The following is a 27,256-nucleotide window of genomic DNA, read 5'->3' as shown; positions in this document are numbered from 1 at the left end:
GCTGTTTAATAGGTATTGATGTGGGTTCTGTGATAAAATTCAATTAGTTTGACCCTACATTACACATTGCTGCAGGTATAATGATACAGAGATGTGCCGCTCTGGATCAGAGGAAGTTTCTGATGAGCTTTTCCAGACGGGGGGTCCAAAAAGTTGCTGGACCAGAGGGGTTCCCTTAGGGGAAGGGAGGAGGCTCTCGTTGGCAGAAACGACCATTCCGTCAACATGGTTGTGGTCTTCATCGACATTGTGTGTCTGTTTTCCATCCTTGACAAAAAAGGCAAAAAAGCACCCCCCCCCCCACCATGGTATTTGAGCAGTTGCCAGCTATCGACAGTGCGAGTGTCACCCCCCCACAACAAACAAAATTGCGCTTCATCTGACATTGTGTATAATTGAATAATTTAATCGTAATAAGCATAAAAGAGTGGCAAGCTTAGACTAAGTTAGGTATTTATTTTATCACTCAAACCCGCAGGACTGGGGCCTGGTCTAAGGTCCTGTCCTGCTGTTTACTGAAATCAGCAGACTCTGCAATCATTTCACCTTAATATTTAATATTAAGCCATGTCAGCTAGTTTGTTTTCGAGCGTCATGGAGCGTTGGTCCCACCTCAAGCCGGGCCGGTGGCTCTGTTCACGCAGACATTCTGGCACTAAGACACGCACTGGCCCTTTAAGAGGCCTTTCCTGGCTTTACAACGCAGGGTTCCTGAGTTACAGTTGATGGTTTCGAAAGGGCATTCCCATAACCTTGGTTTGGGGGGGACGCGGAGCTGCTTTTCCCGCCGCTAGTATGGGAAAACAATGATGGGCTTTGTACCTTTTCTCCACTCTGCCGTGGACCAGCACATGGTACTTATTAGCAAGATATTCCATGTGCTAAATGTCAACTGGATATGGGAGAAGCAAAGGGTCGCGGTGATTTAATCTCGCTGTTTTGTCTGTGCCTCACCCCGACCGAACCGTCCGTGCTTCTTGTCTCGGCAAGACCCCCGAAACGTCCTGCCTCTGTCCGGTAACCGGTAAACAGTTTCGGAAGTAAATGCATGCCCGCGTCTGACAGTGGTCGCCGTGAAATGCCCCGGACCGGAGCCAGTTCCCAGTTTTGCGGTCACGAGTCTTGGTTTTTTTATACTTTAAGGCAGTGGGTGTGGGATTGCTGGTTCGCCCAGATGGAGCAAAGTTAATGACAGTGTTGTCATGGCGACAGGACTGCGATATAAATAAAGACCCGTAACAGCGTGGCCAGAATGACTCAAGGAGCAAGTGCACCTGAATGGAGTTTCTCCAAAACTGCAATCTGGTTGCTCATGCATAATATATGCAGAGATAAGGATCTGGAAGTTTGCTTCCCCAGCTTGCAGATGAATGTCCTGCTCCACTCACTGGTTAGGAGCACCTTACCCACCTCGGTGATTTGAGCAGTTATTGTTGGGGAAATGATGTTCCTCATCGAGAAGTTAATTGTAACCTGTGCCTTGATGAGGTTGAGCAACAAGGACGGGAGGTGCAGCAGGACTGCCTTAGCGTAGCGGCCTAAAACGTCCTCCTGGAAACGGGGCCCTCTGAATCTCAGTTCCCCCTTATCTCGTTACAGGCAACAATGGCTATTGTCATTATCGTCATCACCTGATATCCCACAGGTGATAATATTGTCACTGCTGAATAAAAATGTCTCTGTCAGTAAAAAAGCAGTAGGAGACCTTTAAATAAAATCATTTATCTTTTACTTTCAGTGCCAAACCCACTATAAACTACAGTAATAATCCTGGGATTGAGGGAAGACCTGAATGTAAAATAATGTGAGCAAATTGTTTGATCTTGACAGAACACCAGTGTTCTGAAAGTAGGGGCTAGAATCAGGTGGTGTCACTGTCAGACTGGGGTAACTGCTGCCATAACTGCAGAGTGTTTTCTCGTAATTAAAGGGACGTGTTCCATCAGGGGCTGTACAGTGGTGTAGAGTGGGGTTCCATCCGTCTTCCCCGGAGGCTCCCGCTTTAAAGGGGCGATGCGTCCCGTCTTACTTCGCCTGAGCTGTCAATCACGGTTTAAAGTTCATGAAATTTCTATGAGCATTGATCGGGGGGGGGGGTTGGTAGCAGACTGCGGTGATTGATCGAGCCTCTTTCTTTAAGTTCCTCCTTATCCTCCCCTGGTGTGGCCCGTACATGTCGCACGATTCTCCCGTGTTTGTCTGTCCGCTAGTGAACGCAGGCACGAGTGTGACCGACACCCCTCTGTTCACTTTGCTATGTTCCTGCACTTTCGATTACTGTCCTAAGTGTGAGGTGCCACACATCGGCTGGCTGGCATTTATGCTAACATGCTGTGGTACGTTCGGACTCGGGGACAAAACTCCCCCTCACCATCCCCGGGACACTGGCATGAGACAACCGGGCACCGGTGTCCGTAACGAGCTTGTTGGCGCCTTTTTGGGAGAGTCGTTACTTCAGCTAGTAAAACAAACAGGGTCCCATTTCAACACGTCCCATGGCGCGCATCCCAGAATGCTTTTCTGCTCGCACAAGGGAGCCATATTCCCAAATGTGTATGTGGCCGGTGCCGACATCAAGAGCTATGTAGGGAAAGTCCATTTCATGAATTCTCTGCCCCAGTGCTTACATGGGTGCAGATACATAATGGGCTTCATCTAGGGTTCTGACCCTCCCTGAGGCTAGGGGGCGGGCGAATTCGCTGACTGCCGACTTGATCTGTTTCCCTGTAGCCGTCTGTCAGGGTCTTACTTACTCTTACTTTGTTTTACCTGCATCGGGGGCGTGTAGTACCGCTCTCACCCGAAGATCGCTATTCACTTTCTAAATAGCCGCATTAGCGCGTATTCAAATCGCATTCGCATGGTAATTTGATGAACAATGCAGCGGTGAAACGCGATCCAGATGCATCCCCATCAGCGCCATAAAAGGGGGGGGGGGACGTGGACAGGTGTCAATGGCTCATTCATACACATGAAAGTTGCTACATATTCAATGAAAGGAGCCAGAAATATTGACATGAGTTCGGTTTTCTTATTTATTTATCCAAATGAATGTTGCAACTACACCATTTAGTCATCTTCATGTAGCCAAGACTTTGGTGATCAGATATCTGGGATCAAAACAAACTGCCAGCATTGCTTACTATGGACTTTTATAATGTTTCTGCAAATGTTCCAAACTGCATTTTGCAATGTCTATATATTGATGTCAAATTTCAAACTTAACAAAAATCTGACATATTTACAATGTACATTAAAATAAAGATGAGTGTAATGGCAAAACAAATATATAAGACATAATTTATTTGCCATGAATTAAGTTTATGATATTTGAAGAAATGTGTGATCATGCCCCTAGACCCCAGAGGGTTAATTACACAATAGTAACGCGCTAAATTGACCTAAGGAGCATGGCAAACAGCTGAAGCTGCCAGAATCACGGCCCCTCCACTCTTCCGCAATCGTACCCTCGTGTGTGACACCTCAACGACTCCTTAAGGGGCGTGTCAAACCCACCGTGTCTTACACAACCATGATCGAACCTAGTGACACCAGAAGGGAATCCAGGCCTAAGATTAATATCTCCAACGACAAAAGGATAGTCAGAATCGAAGGAACCGGACGGGTCAGTTTTCGCCAGTTCCAAACAGCCTCATCCATGGAGATGGCATTCAGCGGCCGGCTACTGCTTGGATCACACCCCAGCGGACGTCTGTAGCCGCAGGAGACGAGGACAGAGGGAGATAAATAAATAATAAACACCCCTCGTCTGCCCGCCACCCCCGTTTTCTTCTCGCGCAGTCCTTCCAGCGAACTACATTATCTTCCCACCCCTAATCACACGTCAGGGCCAAAAGTCTCGAAGATGGCTGAAAAATCAATACAAATTACGAGGGAGAAAGTGGCAGTGATGCCTGGAATCGCAGCATATGTTTACACTAAATCAGGCAATCTATCTTCATATCGGCTGTGTAATGCGCGGGGGGTCAGGGTTCGCACTGCGCGCCGGCGCTCTCCAATTACCCGGGCTCTTTGGGAGGGGGATGGAGGGGTTGGGGGGTGGGTATCGATTGGCTGGGGAGGGGGGGGGGTGCGGCTGCAGGCGGCCGGCGTGTCGTATGGGTCAGAGTGCGCTGGGATTTTAATAAGGAGAAGTAATGGGTTTAATTTCGGGGGCCGTGCCGGAGCGGCGAGAGGGGGGTCGTCGGCTGCTGTATGCCTGCCGCCCCGTCGAGAGGTTCATTAGTACAAGCGCTCCCTGTGAACTGTACCTCTCCCTCAGTGCTGCCTCATCTCCCTCCATCTCTCCCTTGCTCTCTCTGTCAATCTCTCTCGTAGTCACACAGACCCATTCAGAAAGGGTGCAGCAGAGTATGGGCGGGTGGGGGGGGGCGGTGTTTGTGTAAGAATCTGTGGGGCTGGTTTCTCCTCCACCACAGTCCTCCCTATCCAACCGTAAACTCTCAGCGCCCCCTTCTGATGTCTCAGGGTACACTGACAAACCTCAGATGTGCCAATGCCACTCTGGATTTCTGGATTTGAGCCATCCCCTGCTTGTTCTCCGTCCCGGGCTCAAACCACGCCTGTCGGATCGATACCCACCCACCCAGGGCTCGGTAAACAGAGAAGGGAGGCCAGGCAAAGTAAACATCAGCTCCTAGTGGTGAGGGAGGACTCGCCTAGGCATATCCCACAGGTCCCAGGTGAACCGTCCCACTCATCCCCCAATCCAACCATACCCTCAACAGGTCCCCCCCCAACCCCCACGCACCCTTCCCACCTCCAATCCCCTTTCTCTTCCTCTGTTCGAAAAACAGCTCAAACAAATTTGATTTAGCTGCTTGCAGGGCCTCATTCCCAGGGAAAAGAAAACAAATATTGTTATAGCGGTAATAACATCTATTTGCGGGGCCGAGCCGAACGGCGGCGGGCCCTTTGAAGGGGCCGTGCTCTGCTGCCATGCCCTTATTCTTATTCATGAAAGCGCCGGTTATGCATATTAGTGCAAACTAGCTATTCTACTCCCCGGCATTTGGAGTGTCAATCATCCTTATGGAATACAAGCGGCACGGGTGACAAAAGCGGAGTGGGCAAGAGGGCTGACAAATTGTCCCCAAAGTCAAATTTGACAGCCTTTTATGATTAATGGGCTTGATTATGGAGAAATTCCTTTAACTCGTTTCCATGTGTGTGTGTGTGTGTGTGTGCGTGTGTGTTTTTTTTCCCTCAACGTTTGAGAAAGAGAAATGTAAATGGAACGGAAGGCAGAGCAGCCGTCTGCCGGAGAGAATGAAATAAAAGTGAGATTCGAGAGGAGGGAGAAAGAGGAGTGGAATTGAATTAATGCGAAACAATGAGAGAGGGATACTTTGGGGGATAGCTGAATTCACGGGGTCCCGCCACAGAGTAGATAAACAAGAGGACGCATCGAGAAGCATTAGTGTGATGCGGATCGGGACGCCTTCGGGAGCGAGGCCCTGGAGAGTCCCTCCATGTAGCGTGCCAAGGAATGGAGTTGGGCCTGACTGATCCCTAAAATATCGACCAATCGATAGGCTGGGTTTGACGGCAGCCATCACTGTCGACGACTGCAGGGTACAATTGTACATGTTTATGAAACAGCAGAAAATAGTACTTTGTGCTTTTTTGGGGTTTATCTGAAAAAGCTAGCCATGCACTAGAGAGGAAGCCATCTTTTTTAGCCATGGTGTGAACTTGTTTTAATGACTAATCTTATTTGAAATCCATGAAGTCTTCTAGTTGACTTCTGTCAGAAAATTCGTACATGTTAACTTCTTGTGGTTTCCGCTGCTTTCCTCACTGCTTAGCTAACACGTAGGACTCGGGCATGAGATCCCATCCAACCCAGGCCGTGTCATTGATTGCTTTTTCTCCTCTCGTTTCCTCAGCCTTGAATGAACCCACCATCGACTACGGCTTCCAGAGGTTACAGAAGGTCATCCCCAGACACCCCGGAGACCCTGAGAGATTACCCAAGGTATGTCACATGACACAGGACGGGCCAATGAAAAATGTCTGACTCATTTTAAATGGATTATTTGGTGTACTTCTTTGGCAAAATTTTCCTTGGTGTTCTCTGTGTCACTCCTGTATGGTGTATGTCTACTCAAGCAGACGCCGTGTTTTAGTGCTGATTTCAGACTCTGATTCTAATTATGATTGGTTCTGTGATTGCGTGTTACACTTTGATTGGTACTAGTTTTTTCCACAAGTAGTTTGACATTTAGTTTTTTTTTTTTCTTTTTTGCAGTGTTGGGTAGCAAAAAGCTTCACATTTATATTATGTATTCAGGAATTACATCAACCTGTTTATGTTGACATATGAGTGTGTATATGCGCATGTTCTGTGATGGACTGGGATATGCAAAGTGTACCCCTGCCTTCTGCATGCTGGGATAGGCTCTAGGGCCTTAATAAGCAGCCAGTTTAATTCTGCTTATAAATGACGTGACATTGGGTTTCAACACTGGAACCTGGTTCAGATAAGACAGTTAGAAGCCCCGTGTTTCATCCCAAAAAATCCATTGACTCCACCACGCACAAGTGCCCGTCCCTGAGAAGTCCAGTGACACTCCATTTAATGCCTGATTTGGTGAGACAACCTCACAAAGACCCAAAAACAAAACGACGCGGTCGCCAGTTCACGGGAAAATTCCCCCCCGCCCTCCGTTCTGCCCCCACCCCCTTCCTGCACCCAGGCAGCAGTCAATTGTGGTTTGTGGTGACAACACATTTCCCTTTATAAAAAAAGACGAAAAGAAACACAGCTGGGTTAAGAAACATAGCCTAAAACAAAGCGGCGAGTTCGGGACTCTGTGAGCGCGTCGTGTTGCTATTCGGTTGCTGTGGCGGCCCTGCATTAGTGGCCTGTTACTTTTTCGCTGCCCTGACAGGATAAAAGGAGAGAGCAAACAGTTATAGGGCTCTCTCTCATGCGAAGACATGCATGCACGCACACGCAAATAACCCGAGGTGGGGGAGCGGGGGGGACGACGACTCCGTAATGCCCCTCCGTATTTGCCCTCAGTGCTTGGCCCAGCTAGTTAGCATGAAAAGATTATTTTCCCTAAAAAGCGCAGTGACTAAGTGAGTGAGATTCCTTTGGGCAGGAAACTGCTGTGGAGGGGTATACAATCAGATGGGGCCTGACAGTTTAAAACAGCTGCCAAATTGAGGCCATTTATCAAAATCTGACATCTAAGATCCAGTCACCAAAAAAGCAGTTTATTTCTAAATTGATGCTAATAGTAAACACACATTGTCGGGCTACTTTGATGATTCCATGGGTGGCAGATTCGGAATCAGCTTTATTTCTCTTCATATTCAAAAGAAAACTCAATATAAATTGGATTTTTTTTTACCCCCCCTCCCGCCCCACCCTTCCTGCCTGTTTGGGCTTAAAAATATTGACTTAACTACCCATAAGAATAAAACAGCGACACCTGGAAGCGGCAGCATCTGGACTGGCGACGCCAGCTCGAGCGGGGGTGTTTACGCGGTGCCTGTCGCTGGGTCTGAGGTCGCCGGGGCGATGGCCTGTGGGGCGGAGCTTCCGTTACCCTGGTGACAGAGTCTCACCCCACGGTTCGGTAGATATCGAGGGAGAAAAGCGGGCCAGGCCTTGTTGGGAAAGTGTGTGTGCGTGTGGTGGGGGGGGGCAGGACTGAGTCACCGAAACGGGGATGGGTAGCTATGGGGGGAACTGGCTTCTGTACAAGCCTCCCTCGCGGTCAGCAAGCCGGCCGTGGGGGGGGAGAGGGTGATTCGGAACCCAGCTGCGCTTGCTGATGACCTTTACTGCTCTTGTCCATATCGTGTTTGCCTTTAATTTCATTTCCAGTCTGCCTTGGCCGCTGCCGGAGAGTTCTCTCTCTCCAGATACGCGGTAAATATGGATATCGTTCAAGATCCTCCACACTATGAAAAACTATTATGGCCCCGTGCTCTGGTCGTCCTTTAAAACATCGCGAAACCTTCACTGGTTCTCTGCAGTGCAGTTCGCTGTAGTTAAATATAATAATTTAATCGTTAAAGCAGATGCCTGTATTGGCCACCATTACGTTTCTGTACCAAGTGATGAAGATCTTTAGAAATGACCGTACTTTAGCTGTCAGCTTTACTAATCCTAAGGAGAGGAGGCCAACATGTAAGAACAAGGAACTGTTTCATTTTCAGGCTCTCTAAAATCCATTTGCATGAATGTCGTGGTCACTGATGGAAGTGCAGTCGTGCAACCCTGCTGCTTTATCCCGTAGCAGCCACAAGGCTGGCGTCCTCTTCATTTTTTACATTGTATTTAATCTCTCTGTCATTTTTATCCTAGGCGACTTACAGTAGAGGGGTTACAGTTTATTTGTACTCTCTGGGATTCGAACCCAATGCTGTACTTGTTGATCCAAAAGTTCTATGCTTGTCCATTTCTTTGGTTTGTTTGTTTGTTTTTTTTTGTCTTTGTTTTTTGAGTGTCTTTTGCTCTTTATTATTTGAGGTGATGTTTAGGATGTTGGTTTTGTTCTCACAAGGTTTGCTCGGTGTACACTGAAGCCAGGGTCGGGGGGGGGGCACCTTCCCTGTTCAAGACCGTTAACTGAACAGACCGTTTCAGTAATATAAAGATCTTAGACACTCCTTACTTCTCTCCTGCCATGTGGACTTGGGGCAGGAGGGTAGGGTGCTGGGGGGGGGTTTGCAGGGCTGCTGGTGATTTATCATTGTTAAGAGGCCTGTCTGTGTGCTCCTTCCACCGGGTCAGCTGACTCGGATCCCCCCGACCAGGCGGCCCTGGGAGCTGTCCCCCTGTAAATGAGCCTGTGGAGAACAGGACGAAAGGTAGTAGGAAGTCACGCAGAAGTTTGACATCTGTGTCACCACCTGTAGGTGGGCATCCAGTATTGCACCGAAGACTGGATCAAAGCTGTCAGCTCCCTAATATCGGCGTGGGCCAGTTTCAGTCCGTCTTTACCCATGTGTGTAAAACCTGCAATGCCCTTGGTCTCCTGTACGCTTAAAGGCCCGGGAACAGCTGGGAGTTCGTGAATATTTTCGGCAGAGCGGCACTGGTAGCCGCCGTGCCGCGGCTCCGAGGCACGGCGGAGATCAGAGTGACTAAGGCGGCAGCCTGGCCTCAGCCGTCCGGCGGGCCGCCACGTCGCCACACGTGCTGCGAGTTAATAAGCCGACCCCGCGACTCTACCAGCCTGCCTTCCCTGCGTCCTTCCATCCCTTCAGCTCCATCTCTCCTGCAAAATCCGCCAACGCGTCACGGGTCCGGCTGGAACCGTCAAGAGGGTCAGATCCAAAAATGCTCCTGGACCGTTCAGAAAGAGATTCCGTTCCCATTGATGGATTTACCTCTGTGTATCGTGACACCAGACAGAAAACTGCTTTTTTAATTAGTAAAATTTCATTAAACCTCGAGGCTTTTAATATGCTGTTTTATAAAAACAGATTTCTGAGCAATAATTCATACCATAGGTGTTTAATGTAGATCATAGAATGAAAACTGCAACTGGAATTAATATTTCCCACTCCACGCTGATTTTATTGTTGAAATACTTTTTTTGCACTCATTCGATATATTTAAGGGTTAACTGGAAAAGACACAATAATGCTGTAATAGCCTCAGTCTGAAGTGTATGCATTTTCTCGATGAAATAGTAATTTTGATAAAGGATGTGCTGCAGTCGATCGGCAGCACTCAAAAGCAGCAGCGTCGATTCTGCTGACTGGAGGTGTCAATATTTCATCACATAACGGCCAATGAGATGCTGCCTGGCCGGGAGGTTGGTATCGCAGCTGTGACTGCGCAGCTCCACGCGGAAATGCGTCACTAGACATTAAACTGGACCCAGATCAGCTGCCTGCTTAAGCTGCAGGCCGGGGGACGAGGGTTCGGCCTTCTGTGCTGCATCATTGACATTTTTTTACTTTCCGGATACAGTGTAGTTACTTCATGTTGTTTTAAACTTGAGTGGGATCCTCGCTCTCAAGAAATTCTGCTATCGACTCTCTTTAGTACCCAGCCCTTTAGAAGGCATGCAGGCAGAAGCTGCCTCTCCTGGATTTTACACCGACGACGCCTGCCGGTCGCCCCAAGAGCATTCTGGGAAGTGTGGGGCCGTCATGAGTTCTGCCATTGAGTGCTGGGGGGGCTTCAGGGAGAGATTAGTGTGCAGGCAGGTGTGAAGATCGAAACCCCCCGCCCTACACCACCGGAGGAAGTCCACAGTGAAGGTACTTCCTAACCCCCCCGACACTCACACGGGGGGGGCAATAAGAGATTATGATGATAACTGGCGGTCGGTGTATTACAGTATCGATCGACTGGAGCTTTCTGTGGTGTTAAAGCACCGGCACGCTGATCGCTGGCACTTACCCTGACAGGAACCCAATGGTGCTATCCCATGGCGTGCATGCTGATGCCCATCCCCCCCGCCCCCAGCTTGTGGTGTTGGGGTAGGGTGAAAGTGGTGCACCCTTTACTGGGGAAATGAAGGTGCTTTTTTGGGGGGGGTGGGGTGATCCTTCCCCGTCTTCTCGCCGTGGCGGAGATCGACAACTCGCATACGCAGATATACATGCGTGACGGGGAGCGGAATCTGAGAGTGACGGCCGCGAGACCGCGGTCACCCTTAAAGGCCACGCGTCTGTCACCGGCTAATGAGAACAGAGTAAGAGGCAGCGACTCGTGCGACACAGGAGTGCCATCAGTGCGCGGGGGCAAAGGGACGCAGTAGGGGGAGGTGGCAGAGGGCCCTGGGCGGGTGGCGCAGCCGTCGAGCGTCAGAGACATTAACTAACTTCTGTTTTGTAATGGAGATTAATGAAGTCAGAGCCAGCCAGTTGGGGTGGGGGTGGGGCACGGGGCGGGGAGTAACTCCTCGGTTCCACAGCGGTGCGTCAGTGGTGCCAGGCCCTGACAGATTGCCTGCTCGTCGCGGATGGCAGAGCGCTTAATAACGGGGCAGGCGGGCGGAGTGGGCACGCGCAGGCTGGGGAACGGGGAGGCAGGAGCCGCACACGCCAGAACACCGTTCCTGGGCCGTGGCCTGGCTGGCCCGGCCTGGCGGGGGGGGGGCTTGGGGGACAAAGCAAGGGCAGAGAGGTGAGCCCAGGACTCTGAGCGGGAGGCGCCGCGGCCCAAGGGGGCCGGAGTGAGGCTGGCTCCGTGGCCCCTGACGTTACCGCTATGTGCCGGGGATGGGGAGGGATGTGCTTCAGCACCTCTAAGCCCCCCCGCCTGTGCCCCCATCCTGCCTGATTTGTTCATCAAACAACTTATTTATCGACGGGATAAAATTCACAATGAGACATCGGTGATAAACACGGCCGTGTCACGCTCACTGGTGTTTCACGAGGCGGTGCTGGTGTGTGAGCACCAGAAGAGCACGTCAGGAGTGATAAGCTGAGATGTTTTTATACGTTACGGCCGGTAATCCCTGCCTGACCAGAGGACGGACGCGGCTCTGTCTGCATGGGTCAATAAAACACTGTATTATGAATTCATGAGTAATTCCTCACCCACCTACACTTTAATGATGGTGCAGTAGTTATGTCACTCACATCTAATTATTAAAATAAAACAGACTAATGCCTTGTTGTAAATGTGCACCAGTCTGTGTATGGGGGTTAATGTATCATTTTTTTTTCCCTGCATATTAATATCATAGCTGTATTTTATTTTTGTACTAAAGTTTTATTAAACAGTAAATATGGTGGTATAATTCACAGCACACCTTCTGTGTCGTACCTCCATGCTACCTGGGATAGGCTCTAGTGCCCCCCACAGACCGAGCCAGGATGGGCAGTTAGACGGTGGATGGATGGATGGATGAATCACAACAGATTTAAGAGTGAATCAAAAGAAATGTCATTTCTGAGGCGTGTGAAAAGCATAAACATGATGCAAATTCTGACTCACCAAAAGTCAACAAAACTAATTTTAAAAATTCACAAAAAATTAAAAAGCATTTAAAAATGTTAAAAACTGCAAAGAACAAGCTAAAAAGTTTTCACGTTAGCCCAATTAATGGTTTCATGTAATTTTTTGACTCGTAAATATCTCTGGCCCACCGTGGGGAGGGTATTTCTGATCGGACACACGCATTTCTGTATTTGCATGACTCATTGCCTGTAGGCTACACCGTGACGCCGCGGCTGCCGGTTAATCCTGCGTTACGTTAATAATTTAGCGTGCCTCGTCACCGAGTCAGCGGCACGTGAGGATCATCATCGTAGGGATCTGGAGATATGAGGTCTGGTTGCCTTTCCTCTCCGTCCTGTGCCTTGGAACAGGTGCGGAGGGGATAAAGGGGATGGAACCAAGTCACATGACAATCATTGTCATGGCGACGCAGTTGAGTGATGGGTGGGATTTCCGAGGTCTTTCAGGATTACTGGGGTCCCCAGGAGAGGTGCTGTACGGGAGACTCTGCTGTGCTGCGGGGGGGCGTGTTGCTCAGGGAAGCCTCTGATCTTTTACGGTGCAATTAGAGTGGGCGGCGCCCCTCCAGCTGTGCCCTGCCTCCCCCTTCCTCTTTCCCCCATTTTCCCTCCATTTCCCCCTCATCACTCTCCATCATCCCCTCTATTCCTATCGTTCTCTCTTCTGTCTCATTCTCCTCCGCCTCTCCCTCCACCTTTCCCCTGTCCTTCCATCATTCCTCCACCTCTATTTACCCGCTCCTCCATCCCCGGTGGTGCCAGGCCCAGCCACGCTGCAATACCCCTGAGACCTCCAGCAGAGGGTCCCACAACACCAGCTCTCAGAAGCCGGCCTGCAGAGAAAAGAGCCTCAAATCGCCAATAATGCCAGTGCATTGCCGACCCTCCCCCCGGCTCCCCCCCACCCATGCCTCCCGTCCCCACCCTGGTGCCCTGACCCCCTGACTCACCCCGACTGTCCAGTTGGCAGGGGCATTATTTATCTGTTTGTGAGGGGGTTGTTATTGTTATTAAGAGGGAGTGCCAGGCGACCCCTCGGGGCAGAGCTGGACGCATTCTTGTCTGTGTGGTGAGGAAACAGCCCCGGGGCAATGGAGCTGCAGTGTCGGGTAGGGCTGGTGGGCGGGGTGGAGGGGTGAATTAGGCAGGGGAAATCCAATAAGCAGATGCGGCTTGCCAGTAATACGCCAGCACTAAAGTGTGGCCTGGATCAGAAGCACCAGGAACGGTCCGAGAACACTTATGCGCACCCCCTGTCTTCAAGCTGTATGCCCACCCACCTGCCCCGCTGCTCCTGCGGCCATTTTGTACTGTGCGTCCCCACGGCGACACCTTCCAGCATCCCAGCGTATGGTGCGGTGTGCCGCAAACTGCCCTGACCGGCGTGTGACAAGTGTGGTCAAGATCAAACCACGTCTTTCCAGTAGGAAATGCTTAATAATAAAATTGACAAAATCAGCCGAACTCCTTTGAAATAAACAGGATATAGCATTAAAAGGCTAAAAATGATGGCATGAAGCTGAAATTCTGCCTTTTGTTAGCATGAGGAGCCAGTGGGAGACACAGGAAGAGGAAAACCCTCTTTTCGGCTCTCGATGGCAGGACTGATTTAGCAGCGTCTGGCAGCCACTTCCTGTGTGTATCGCACATGCGGGCCGCCTTTTCCGCCACCGTCTGTCATGTTCCTCTTCACTTCCTCTCCCGCTGTCACCCGCTATTAGACGTGTGACTCTGTTTCTGCTAAATCAAAAAAAAGAAGAAAAGTCACTGTCACTTAATCCACGCTTTGGCATTGGGTGCTCAGTACGTCACCCGCGCTGTGAACATCGGGCTAGCAAAGGAAACGTAGCATCTTAAAAGCGCAGGGAGGAGACTCGTGGCTTTTTGAGCTCCTTCTCTGAGACGTTCTCCCTGTCCTTCTCCCTCAGGAGGTGCTCCTGAAGCGGGCAGCCGACCTGGTAGAGGCTCTGTATGGCATGCCGCACAACAACCAGGTAGGGGGCCCTGGGGCATGTGCCAGTGTCACTTCCATGCATGTATAACAGAAATGTTGCAGAACCTTAATGATAAACACAAACATAGATTGGGCTCTTTGGCCTCAGGGGTCATGACCTCTGTGATCACAGGTGCGCTGAGGGATGTAGGAGAAGGAATGTAGTCAAGTAATAAAGTGACACTTTACCCCCTGTCCCCCCCGTCCCCCCCACCTCGTGTTTCCCCACCCCTTGCAGGAGATCATCCTAAAGCGAGCAGCCGACCTGACGGAAGCCCTCTACAGCGTCCCCCGCAGCCACAACCAGCTGCCCTCCCTCACCGGCTCGGCCGCCCACTCAGGCATGATGGGGGTCAACTCCTTCGGGGGCCAGCTGGCCGTCAACATCTCCGAGGCCTCGCAGGGTGACCAGGGTGAGTGTTGTGTTTGGGCAATGCTGCCCCCAGTGGTCAGTTGAAGAGATGCAGGGTGCCAGGATTGGCATGACCCCTTCCAGCATTGAGACTGTAAATTAACATGCATGGGGGAGGTGGCGTTAAGTATATCTTTAAGTCTCATTGAACATGAAACAAAGGTGGGAATGCTCAGGGAATTTTCCACTGCACCAGCCACTTCAGAAAACTACCAAAAGTTCAGCACTTCTTTGTGTTGGTTTTCCTGGTACTGCCACTGAATGACATCACAATGCAAGGCGGGGCTTACTTAGTCAGCATAGTTGAGATAAGGCTTTTTCATACCTACATACTGTACGGACATCATAGCATGGGCATTTCGCTAAAACATTTTTGCTCTGCCATAGGAGAAAAAAACTTAGCAAGCTTTGTAGTTTTAATGATTATTTCCCTTTCAAGATTATGTAGTATGTGTTTAAAAAATGAGTTTTAAGTCCTTTTGCATGAGCACTGCATGTGTTCGCGAGACAATCCTTACTATTTAAATTACTCTTAGATGGATTTGTGAAATATATATTTATATTTTAACTCCTTTTCTACTTTATAAATATAATATTTATTACAATATTGCGATATTTCAAAATTTTCTAAAATTCGATCACTTCGTCCATCCGTATCTTACTTTTTTCCCCACTTAGTTTATCATTATTGTGCTTAGAGATTATGCTACCGGCATAATCACTTGAAATGAAACCATTTGCAAGTCCCACCCTAAAGTATCAAAAAATAACCCCAGATGGTTTGGTACTGGAACTTTTGGTACTGGTACTCGACTGGCAGTCAGTACCGAAAGTAAGTTCCAAAATTACGGTTCTGGTGTGGTGGAAAGTGCCCTTAGATACTGATGTATTTACCCTCACAACTGCAACCTATGCACCCCCAATTTTTTATTATTGTGAAAGATTGCTTGTCCATACAGCTTTATATTCACTGACTAGTTTGACTTGATTTGAATTTATATTTATAAAACTCCTTACTGCTTAATGTAATAAAGGGTGCTCAGCTCTGGTTGAACAAGTAATACTGTGCAGGATTTAGGTTTTAAATGCTAAAATCCTGTGAACGAGGAGGAAGGAGGATATTAAAGCCTGAAGTATCAGATTAGTTGATCCATAAGTAACTGAATAGTGATTGTAGCGAGTCAAATGTGAGGGGTAGGGTAGCATCTGTCTTTATCCAGATGGAACCAAGGTTCATGTCCCTCTGGGCTGAATGAGTTCTGAGTGCCCGGTCTGTAGCAAGATCTGGGCCTAACGGTTCAGCCGGATTGTAGCACCTGGTGACCCAACCCCTCAGGGATCCAGGGATCCCGCAAGCTATGGTGCCACCTAGGACCAGAACCTTTGCGCCAACTGTTTGACCCCATCGCTGTAATGGCGCCGGAGGCCATGACGTCACAAACCTCACGGCGACACTCTGTTCACACGTGTCACTGTCAGCAGGACCGCTTTCAGCCGCCAGTCAGTGATGCCGTTCACCGCAAAATGGCTGCCTGTTAGCACGGTAGCTGGTGAAACATTCAAACCGGATCGGGGGGGCGGGGGGTAAATGTCCCGGCAAGGACCCCAGAACCCTGTCACTCCACATAAAGAGCGTGAGACGAGAGCGGCATATAACAAGCTCCAAAACACAGCACCCACGCAGCTGTACATGCGGTAGATGCTGCAGTGTTTCCAGGCTTTGGGGAGCGTTTGCATTCGCTCTTACCCTCAACAGGCCTTAGGCTACACAGCTCAAAATGTCATGGGTCACAGAACTGGACCTTTGGGTTTAAGATAAGCAGAATTATGTATTACTATTAGGAATTATTTTTATTAAAGCTATTTTAATAACTATGAAAACAATCCTCAGCTATATAAGAGCTCTATGAACATTACTGAGTACGGGAATGTGGCAGTGCTTGTGAATTCAAATTCAGCCTTGAACCCAGCTGGGAAAGCTAACCCAAGCGATAAGATGGACCACACTGACAGCAGCAAATGCGATACACAGGACTGAAGACGGGCTTTTTGGCGTGTATGGATCCACAGGTGTCTTAGGGACACGTCCGCGCCAACCGGTACACGTCAACACCATGTGGAATGCAACTGGAAGGTCTGGCCATGAATTGGCCCACGCCCACAGCGTACGAACACTGGTCCAAAAATGCGATGCAGCAATTGTGTTGCACGTGTGCATGCCGTGATGTTAAAGGCACTGCGGTTGGACAGAGGAATGCCCCCCCCCCGCCTAACGGCTTGTCATTCCCGCCTCTCCTCCCTTCGCCTGCTTTTCACATTAACGGCTCAGGAAGGAACACCTTGGGAAATCTATGAGATCATGGGAAAAGGGCTACAGAATTGACTTGAGTACCTAATTACTTATTCCATGCTCTTATTCTGAACAAAATAACACCGAAGTTAAAGGTTTCGCTCCTTTAACAACGCTATCATTATTCTCTGTAAAACAGAGATAATCAGCACATATCTAATGTCGAGATTTAGTTTAATGTGACACTTTAGTTATATTTAAAGCTTTTTAACATTCTGGGGAAGCGCAACTGTTTTTTTTTTTTGTCGTCCTGTTTTCTGTGGGTGAAACTCTTGGCTTGTCTCTCTTGTTGGCCTCATCCTCGACGTGTTCGTGGGTTAAATGAGTCCTCCAGCGCAGTGTAGTGTTCTTGCCTCCCGTTCATTATTCCCCTGGAGTGCCAGCTGACCCTTCCCCTGGCGGCTATTTTCAGTGGCCTCTCCCTTGGCTCTACATGCTAACGTCCTGTCGAGCGATCCACCCCTGCTGCCATTGGACAAGTATGAATTCCTGTCTTGATAGTCGTGTTAAACGAGGAAAGTCTCTCAACGAGTTTTTATGCCTCCTGTCCTACATCCAGGTTACTCCCGCAACTCCAACAGCGTGTCTCCCCGAGGCTACGCGCCCAGCTCCACGCCCCAACAGTCCAACTACAACACCATCACCTCCACCATGAACGGCTATGGGGCGGCAGGCATGACCAACCTGGGGGTGCCCGGATCTCCTAGCTTCCTCAATGGCTCCTCCGCCAGTTCCCCCTACGCAAGTACGTCTTCGGATCTTGGCTGAGACCGTGCCCCGAGCAAGTTTCAGGCGTGAGGCTGCGTGTGGGAGGGGGGCAGAAGGTATCTGCTGTTCTAGGGCTTGCGGCTCCATGGTCTCCTCTTCTCCTGCTATGAGAGAATTGCTGTCATTGAATGAATCGGTTCTTGGGGATTTTTTTTTTTGGAATGAACCCTTTAAGACAGTGTTTCTCAACCCATTCCTTAAGAATCCCCAGACAGTCCACATTTTGCTCCCTCCCAGCTCCCAACACACCTGTACCAGGTGTTCATTGTTCATGATTGGCTATGAGGTGGGAGGGAGCAAAAATGTGGACTGTTTTGGGGGTCCCTGTGGACTGGGTTGAGAAACACTGCTCTAGGACTGTAAGAGCAGGTTCGCCAATAAAAACTCACCTAATCCCAAACACATGGAAGTTTTATAGTAGCCTTGATGCAGAGGCAGCTAATTTGACTGCCTTTAAGGACATTGATGTGATTCACCTGGGAAAAAGGACTCATTTCATTTTGAAATTTTGTAAATCACAGGGTAAATACTTCAGCAATATCCAATTCTCCTTATAATGTTATAGGGAGAGACATAAAATGTCAATAAAGATAACGGCATGGTATAACCATGGGGACACGAACGCCCTTCTGGACGTTTTTTTTTTCTTTTCACTACTGTCACTTGCTAAAAATGCGCTCACAGCTCGCATACTCTGAGTAGCTATCGCATAGCTTGTTCACGGAAGCGTCGTATCCGCGGGCAACAAACACAAAGATGGAAGTCCCCGGACAGGTTGTGCACGGGTGCCCTGCACAGTCCGGAGGCATTCAGTGAAAGCCAAAGTGCCCGGTTCCGGAGGAGTCTGCCATCAAAGGGCTCCCTCAGTGTGTTGTCCTCTTGTATAGGATTTCTGCCAAGCGTAATACCGTTGTTTATTATAGCGGTACATGTCCTTGTTCATTATAGACAAATATGTCAAATGAAATAGCACAAGAATAGATATACTTTGAGTAAGGATAGTGGTGAGGGAGGTGTTTTTTGGTATAATTTGTAAGGGGGCAAAGTTATGGATCAACTTTGTGGCGTCGATCAGCAACTGCATTGCATTTTCCTGCCGCCATGGCAACTCTGTCCCAAATCAAGGCTCCTGTCCGTGTTTATCGATGAAGCGACCCTCTTCCTCACGTGCCTGTGTATCTGTCTGTCTGTCTCAGTCACCATCGCACCCCCCACAACCCCCCCACTTCAGCCTTCCCAAGGAGACATGCTCCATTGCTCTTTCCTCCAGCGCTAACACCTCTTCCTCCTCTGCTGCCCCCGCTGGCCGTTTCTCATTCTCTCCTGTCAATATGATCTCTGCAGTCAAACAGAAGAGCGCCTTCGCCCCTGTCGTGCGGCCACAGACCTCCCCGCCCCCCACCTGCACCAGCACCAATGGGAGCAGCCTACAGGGTGAGCACCCCGCCCCTTGCCTGCCTCTCAGCCCTGCCCACTACTGCTAGTTATTGGTCGATGAAGGCAGTTAAACTAAGCCCTGCCTACAGAGTATTAAAAAGACAAAACAATTCACTGCTTTCATATAGATTCCTCGGTCCTAAAACTGATAGCTTTCAACCTTAGAGTCAGATGTGGCAATTTTTAATATCAAATCCTCTCCCTTTTTGGAGTGGAACCCAGACAGCCAGAAAATGTTTGAGGTAGAACCTTTAAACCTCACAGAAACTCGGCTCGTCCGTCTCATGGTATAAATGGTTTGTGGTCAAAGTTGATCCATAACTTCCAGCTCTCGTTATATTGCTCTGCGAACTGTTTGGTGCTAATAAATTTAACCACATCTGATTGCTTCCAGGTGACAATTGTAAATAAACAATAATATGAAAACCAAAGGAGAAATAGATGTCATATATGTATAATTTATTCTAAGCAGATAATTGGGATGTCGATGCTTGGGTTGTTGAAATGATCAAATCTTTTTATGCGATGTGTTGTTTCAATTTCATAAAAAATTCTAAGCAAATACCTAATAAAACTGGAATCGAAGAAAATGTCTTCCTGCTGATGTCTGAACTTCCAATTAAAATTAATATTTGTGGTTTGAATGGTCCCTTAAAGAGACGCACGCTGTGGCGCTCAGTGGCGTTTGTGCCAAGAGCAGAACTTCACTGGGTACTGTGTGCCCACGAGGCATGCGCTCGCTGCCGTATGCCGACCCGGGTGTCAGCGGTTGTTCGCAAAACACACACGTTTCCTGGCCTTAAAGGCATGTCACCCTGTTACTGTGTTTTAGCCGGTGCTGGCAAAACTAGCTAATTCGTATTCAATTCGACATGCATAAAACTGCCAAGAGAATGACAGAAAGCTGGTTTTGTTGTGAGGGGGAAAAGACTGAGGGCCCTTAAATGAGATTTCTGCTGCAGATTTTGTCATCAGTGCTGTTTTGTAGTAATGCACAGTGATATTGAGTTTTCGGTATTCCAATAAGCAACGAGCAAAACTTATTCACCAGTATGGGGTCTTTAAATGTAAATTAACCTATAAATTATAGAAATATTATATTTGCCGTGCATACATAAAATAATGTTAAATATACTGTAATTTTCTTTTCTTCTTCCCCATGGAAAAGGAAATTGTGGTGAAAGCTCCGATTTTTCTTTTCTCCTCCTCGTTCCCGCTGTGACTGACATTTCCGCGGTTTCCTCATGCGGAGTCATCTTTGAAAGTCTCACAGAAGGCTTAGCCGGATCTAAAAAACAGATCTCCGCAGGCTTTCGGAGAAGTCTCTGTTTATCTACGTTGTGAAATGGGATTACAGCAAGAGCTCGACGCTTTTGTCACCTAGCCCCATCGATCATGTCGATCATATCGTGAAATCTCATTTATTCTTCATTTTCATGTTGTATTTCTCTGTTTATTCTTCTAATTGTGTTTTTAGGAGAATTTATTCAAATAATAAATATACTTGATTGCTGGATGGTAAAAGATATGCTTCTTTCTCCTGAAAATTACAAATATATACTTTTGAGCAGTAAAAGTTGGCTAATTATTGCTAATTTTGGAACTGGATTGGACGGTCCATTTCGTACCCTTTGGAATAGAAATCATTTTCAGTTTTTGTCATGTTCAGGGCCACCACTAGAGATTTTGAACCCCATATTGGACCCCCAACCCAGACCAATCCAATTATGTTCCATATTTTTAGGGCCCCTGTCACTTAGGGGCCCTTGAAGTCATCCTAACATTCCACCCATGTCATTTCAATTTAAATACAAATATGTCTGATTCCTTTTACATTTTTAGTTCTGTGTGTTCATCTGTAGTAGTAATTGTCTGTAATAAATCTATGGCTATTGTATAATGTTAAATGATAATTGAACGATACATGTTTTACACTCAATGGTCTACATTTGGTTTCAACATAATTTGGGACCACATCACCCCTGAACACCGTGCTTCCCTAAACACCCACAGTACCCCCATCGTTTTGGTACAGACGTGTCCCTATTGTCCATACACAGATCTATGCCCTTGAACTTACTGGAGAATCATTGTGTCTTTCATATGCCAAAAAGGAAATGTCATGAGTCTTTATCTAGTTAGTTTTATTTTATCATTTTTGTAGAATTGATGTGACACTAATTTTATTTAGATAAAAAACTGGCCATTTTGGTTTTCTGCTCAATTTATTTGCAGGAAATCTGTATGTGTCGGTCAGGAAGATGTACATGTCGATGTTTTAAATGACCAGCTTTTCGATTCTGTTTCAGCTATGGCTGGTCTCATCGTCCCACCTATGTGAACAGGGGCACCAGGATTTGCAAGGCCTACGTCACAGTCACCTGCCCTCGTAATCTTTCAGACCACAGCATCCCCACCCCCGCATCGCTCCCCCTGCTCCCCCCCCCCGGAGTACAGCTATCCTGCGGTGGAGCACCCAGCCCCCCCCGACCAGCTGTGCCCTGCCAGACTAGCCTCGCTTACGTCTTCCTATCCCACATTTCTGCCTCCGCCGTGTCCTTCCACCAAATGCACTGGCGGCCCGCGTCTTTGTGCACGCCCATGTTTAACTGGGAGAGGGGGATTGTGGGAAAATCTGCTAAAAGTGAGGCCAATGTTTCTGAAATTGAGCACAGTCAGCTTACTGGTGAACACTCCATCCTCTTTATTTAAGAAACAAAATACAATGTAATGCAGGAAATGTACATTTTTTGCCCAGTGAGAAACCGAAGGATGTATAACGTTTCATAATAACATGATCAGTCCTCTTTTCATATATTGGACAGGAGCCGCAGAAATAAGCGTAAGGGGACATTGTCATGCAGGCCGGCCTGATGGTCACTTCCACACTCAGAGTGGGTTATCGGACTTCCCTCTCATTAGCGTTTTATGGTTTTAGCTGGCTGAGTTCCCCTGCTCGACCCATAGTTGCTTTCGGAGAACAGCTCGTAGCCTTCTACTCCACAGTGAATTATCCAGTCACTCTAAGTAAGCCAGAAAGCTTGCTAAGGTCTAAACCTAACTGCTGAATTCATGTGAAACATTTTACGGAGGGCATAGGCAAGTTCCAGACCCTAGTGCATTGTAGGCACATTAAGGGGGTGAGTGTCCCAATACGTCCCCTCAACACCCTGACCCCTTTCTTCCTCAGTCCATTCAAATGGTATGTCACAGTCTAATAAAACACCTGGATAATGTTGGCACAGAGGTCTGGTTAAGTCCATCACAGTGAGGACAGACTGAAACCAGCAAAAAAAAATCACACTTTTTTTCAAGTATGTTATTATCTCTGGAAGAACTGATCGTTTATATCTTCTAAAAAGTCATTCATATTCTCACATCATACAGAAGTCCTAGTTGAACCCGGTGGGAGATGAATGATGACAGGGCAACCCCAAGTCTTTGGGACCAATAGCGTTAGCAAGTGAAATACTTCCAAGACGAAACCGTCCCACTAGGTATCCTTCCAGGTTTGTCCATTTGTAGATTAAAAACTGGGAATGCATCGCTACAATTTGAAACCACCTTTAGCTACCAGAATTATCGTTCAACTTCTTATTGTGTGTTTTTGTATGCATTTATAAGGTATGTTTTGGAATTTCTTTGGTGATTTAGGCCTAAATAATAGTGCGAAATATACATGTAAACACATTTGATGTCTTAAAACCTTTTAGATATTGTAAAAAAAAATAAGAAAAAGAAAACACGAGAAATGACGATTTTGTAAAAAAAAAAAAAAAATGTCTCAAGCGTGATCAGATCATCCTGTTTTTTAAAGCAGGATCTACACTCCACCACTTTTGTATAAAATGCTTTGCAATACTATATTTAACTTTTTTTGTATACAGTCGTTGCCCCGCCCCCTTGCTTTTCTCCCCGTCTTCTGTGTATTATTGTGAGGGGTGCGTACTCATAGTTATCTCTTAATGCACTATTTTAGGTGAGGCACCTACAGGAGAAATGCATCTTAGCAGGCAAAAAAGAAAGAAAAAAAACATAAAAAAGAAGTCTAGTACGAATATGCACCGATATGTTTTTTAACCTTTTTGGAAGTAATTCTCCTTTTTTTCCTGTCATTCTAATTAAAAGGGAGACTCAACTTTTATCATGGAAATTTCTATATTTCTAAAGTTAGTTCATTACAATCCTCTGTTCATTTAAGTCTCATACATACTAGACATATACATTAATGCGATTGTAGTGTTTGGTGAAGCTTTTTTTCCATTTTAAGTGTAATCTGTGCTAAAACTTTATACATTGTGTTTGTTGTATATAAATGTAATTCACATGCTTGTATTGATAATAACTGCTATTATTGGTTTGAAAAAAAAAAAACACACACAGTCCCGGATCCACTTTTGATGGCGGGGGCTTTGCGGAGGCAAAAGTTGAGTGTCCCTTCAAACCAACTGAGATTCCCATCGATGTGATTGTTGTTGTTGATGTTGATGTTGTCGTTGCACACAGTTCTGTATCATTTACTTATGCAATTTGTATTACTGTAATGCAAGCAACTGTCACTCCACACTGATGCAGTGGAATAGTTGTAAAATAAAATAAAATTACAATATATACATATATAAATCGATGCCTTACAATACACCATACTCCCATACGGTACGTTGCATCTTTTGCATTTCTGAAGTTCTCAAAACTGACAAAACGATTTGGGATTTTTGCACCGTGGCAAAGACAAAAAAAATCTAGCAATTGCTAAAGGGAAGTCTTTGTAGTTTTTTTATACATACAAAAGGGAATATTCATATTTGGAGCAGAGCACACACATATTATAGGAAACTAATCGTGTTTCATAAGTACATCTAAACCCTGCGATTCTGTGCACATTCTGTACCGTGTGCCTGTCTGTGGGTCTCCGTGTGTGTGGCACGTCGTAATTAATATGTTGTTTTCAAAGTCTTGATGTTGTGCGACTGGTTGTTATGTGAATTAACTCCCAAAGTGTGAATAGCCATTATGTTCCCTTTAATGAGAACAACAACCATCAATTTGAACCCTACTGGGTTGCAGGGTAAACGACACGAAGGCTGGGATTATTCTATGGTAAAACCCATGTTAAACCCGTGTTGACCGATGTCAGCATAGAGAATGAAATGAGAAATACTTCAGTTTTAACAAGTTATCATATTGATCGTTGTACTGTTACTCTGATTTGGCTGAAGGGATCCATGTAAGTTCCATTATTCTGTATGGCAACAAGTGAGCGTGCAATCAAACTTACTAATGTATGATCTGAAAGATAAAGCTGAAATGCATCATTGGGATAATACGGTAATAAGTACCTGTTTTACGCTATTTTACAGCTGATTGGATTTGGGTCAGTTGTTTATTTAAATTACAGGAGGTTTTCATCCTGGGTTTTAGCACAAAATGCAACTGCTTAGAATGTGATAACTTTCGGTTTATTTTCTCCAGAACATATACAATCATACAAATGTAACATTAGTATAGTTTTTTTACTATTAGTTTTGTTTATGTTAGTGTGTTTTAAATTTACAGTGTATAATAATTCATTGGGTAGCTGCAGGTTTGTAAATAGTTATTACCAGAAAGCTCAGAAGTGGACTTCGGTTTGGTCCTGAACTTTATCAAAGGGACGGGAGTCGCATAAATTTGATAAAGTCTAGGCAGGAGCTCACAGTTTTGTACACGGTCACACAATAGCAATCCTGTCTTACAAAGTACTGAAAAACACACGATTAAATTTATGTATGAGAGGTAATGAAATCCTCTTTGTAGTACTTTCCTCTTTTGTAGTGCCCCCTTAAACATCCCACAAAGACAGCTGTATTCAATATCACGGCTCTCCGAAGCCATTTACAATGAAAACATTTCTTCGAGTCAGATCTTGGCTGACTTGTCAAGTCTCCCGTTCGTACTCATCTCTGGTGCCCTTTCTTTCCATGAGGCTTGCTGAGTTTTTTCCTCAAAGGCTAGTTTTCTGGGCAGTTGTAAAGTTACCCCAAACCTCTGTGGTTTTTCGGGAAGTACACAGTGTCATTTTGTCCATGTTTGGTCCAACGAGAAACTGAAAGATGGCGTTGTTATAGAATTACAAAATATTATATAATAATCAAATTATATAAAAGCACAATATTTAAATAATTTCTTTGCAAACAAAAACTGAGAAAAAAAGTTACAATGTATTCTACTTTTCTTTTCAGTCCATGAACATGCTGTAAATAGGTGCATGCTTTCCGGTGTCCCCGTGGTTTTTGTACAGAAACAGGCTAATAAAGATTACATTTGGCTTGAACTTTCTGTCAGTAATATTGTTCAGACTGCACTGGCATTTCCAATATTACATTAGTTACATGCACAGAACATTATTTAAAGACTTTTTTCATTCTAAAATATGTTGTTACTATTATTATTATTATTATTATATTTTTAATTTTACCATTAAACATTTGATCTAGGATCTTGCAGGGTAGCCCAATCTCCTTGACCTTTTTTTTTAGTTTTTTTCCACCTTCGGGTGTATTTTTAGACATACTCCAGAGATAAATAAAATAAAATTCAAGCTTTGGAGCATAACCACGCAGTAAAACCTGGAGCTTCAACACCAACTGTGTTCAGGGCAGTAAAGCGCATGGTGAGCTGAGTTTACGGGGAGCGGCTGTCTGGTGAGAGTTCGCTCACTTCCTCCTCCTGCCTTGAGTCAACTTTCTGTCGGCAGCAAAATGAAATCAGTCTGGTGATGTGTGTGTTAAAGACAGTATAGGCTGGTTACGGACATAGGCTCGTTATTTTTTTATTGCCGTCGGACAGTCGACGGCTTCACAAAATGATTAGGGGCTGGAGCCTGCAGATTCCGTAGCCCTTCCAGAAATGGGAAATAGACATGAACACAAGAGATAGGTAAATATACATTTAATCACACACACACACACACAGAGCGAGAGAGAGACAGACAGACAGATAGACAGACAGACAGACAGACAGATAGATAGATAGATAGACAGACAATGCAATAGTCAGAATGAAAGACAGTAATAAGAAGTTTTTGAATGGCAGGTTTTGCCAGATTACATTTATGGTGCTTTTACATGAACTTGATCTGTTTGATGCCGATGAAAGTAGAAATGGAATATTTTCACACGTTTCCATTGGGGGGTGTCTGCGTGAACCTAACATGGCCCATACCAGGCATGGCGGCCGGGGGGAAAAGTGGAACTCACCTTGAGCCACTGAGCCTTGCTGTGCTGGCCCCCCGCCCCCCATCCGAAGACCAGAGGCTGGGCTGTCCACCCTGTCCGCCTGACTGGGAGATCCGGTTGATAGCATGTCAACATGAGGAGATGCTTCGAAAATGACAGGAGGTCTGTACTTTGCTAATGGTCCAGCCTACCGCCATGTTGTTTAAACCTGAACTCCCACAGTGAATGTGAATTATGATTTTTAGTGTGTAAAAAAATCACTTTTTAGGACCTAAAACAAAAATCCGTACTGAAGAACAGATATAAAGAAGGGAACTTTTATAAAGCCTAATTTGTTTTTACTGTCCTGGCCTACGTGACAGGAATATCCCATTTTACAGTGTTATACAGTTATCATGCAATTATCTACTATTTCTTCCAAATTACATGCAAAATGTGCTTTCCTATATTGGTGCTAAAGGGCTGTTAGCATAGCAATTTAGCAGGTAGAATTGCCTAATCTGTAATCACAGACATGTGATTACAATGAGAGTGAGTCCTTTTAGCTAAGTGCTAAATTATTTACTGGATTTTCTCAGATAACTAAGGGTTTCTTAACAAATGTTATCCATCTGTGATGAGTTCAGTGCCCACTTTCTGGGCTCGCAGACGCAAAGTTTCATAATCCAAGGCTGCAGTCAGGGTTTAGACTTGTGTTTTATATTAATGGGATCAAGACTAAGGTTAGGGCTTGTAGAAGATAAACTTTTTATGAAACATGCTGAAATCAAAGTTCAAGGTTGTCTCAGGAAGTGAACTGGGGCAAATCAGTGATTGTATAAAGGTATCTGATAATGGTTCCGTACTTCCTCACATTCTGGTCCTTCAAGGTAGATGAACCAGCCCTAGGTGACGAGCATTAAGCCTACAGGTGTGTAAAACAGGAGGGGGGGGGGGGGGTGAAAAGGATGTTCGTTTAGTGTCCTAGATGAACATGGGATGATCAGAGGCAGCAGTAAAGAAGCCATTTTTAGCCCTGTGCCATACAAGGGAGGGGGGAGGTGGGGGAGGTGGGAGCTGTTAGGGCCAGAGTCTCACTGACCCAACAGTGTAGAGGACAGATCGAGACCCGATAA

At 46.4% G+C, this 27,256-nt stretch overlaps 1 protein-coding gene across 3 annotated transcripts in view; it reads left to right on the top strand.

Moving 5' to 3' along the window:
• LOC111853953 (transcription factor COE3-like) overlaps positions 1–25,237 on the top strand; it is a 100,286-nt gene extending 75,049 nt beyond the window's left edge. For 2 of the 3 annotated variants that reach the window (XM_023831427.2, XM_023831426.2), the window contains exons 12-17: positions 5,910–5,998; positions 13,893–13,958; positions 14,196–14,370; positions 17,279–17,464; positions 18,832–18,921; positions 21,234–25,237. In XM_023831427.2, the coding sequence (XP_023687195.1) occupies positions 5,910–5,998; positions 13,893–13,958; positions 14,196–14,370; positions 17,279–17,464; positions 18,832–18,921; positions 21,234–21,265 (638 nt within the window). In that variant the 3' untranslated portion in view covers positions 21,266–25,237. The remainder of the gene's footprint in view (positions 1–5,909; positions 5,999–13,892; positions 13,959–14,195; positions 14,371–17,278; positions 17,465–18,831; positions 18,922–21,233) is intronic. The other variant, XM_023831430.2, reaches the window with a different exon arrangement.
• Positions 25,238–27,256: the final 2,019 nt, after the last annotated feature.

This window comes from Paramormyrops kingsleyae, chromosome 12, assembly GCF_048594095.1.
Source record: "Paramormyrops kingsleyae isolate MSU_618 chromosome 12, PKINGS_0.4, whole genome shotgun sequence".
In the NCBI taxonomy this organism is placed as follows: domain Eukaryota; kingdom Metazoa; phylum Chordata; class Actinopteri; order Osteoglossiformes; family Mormyridae; genus Paramormyrops; species Paramormyrops kingsleyae.
Note: the sequence above shows the minus strand (reverse complement) of the source record. Positions and strands in the feature narration are given on the sequence as shown.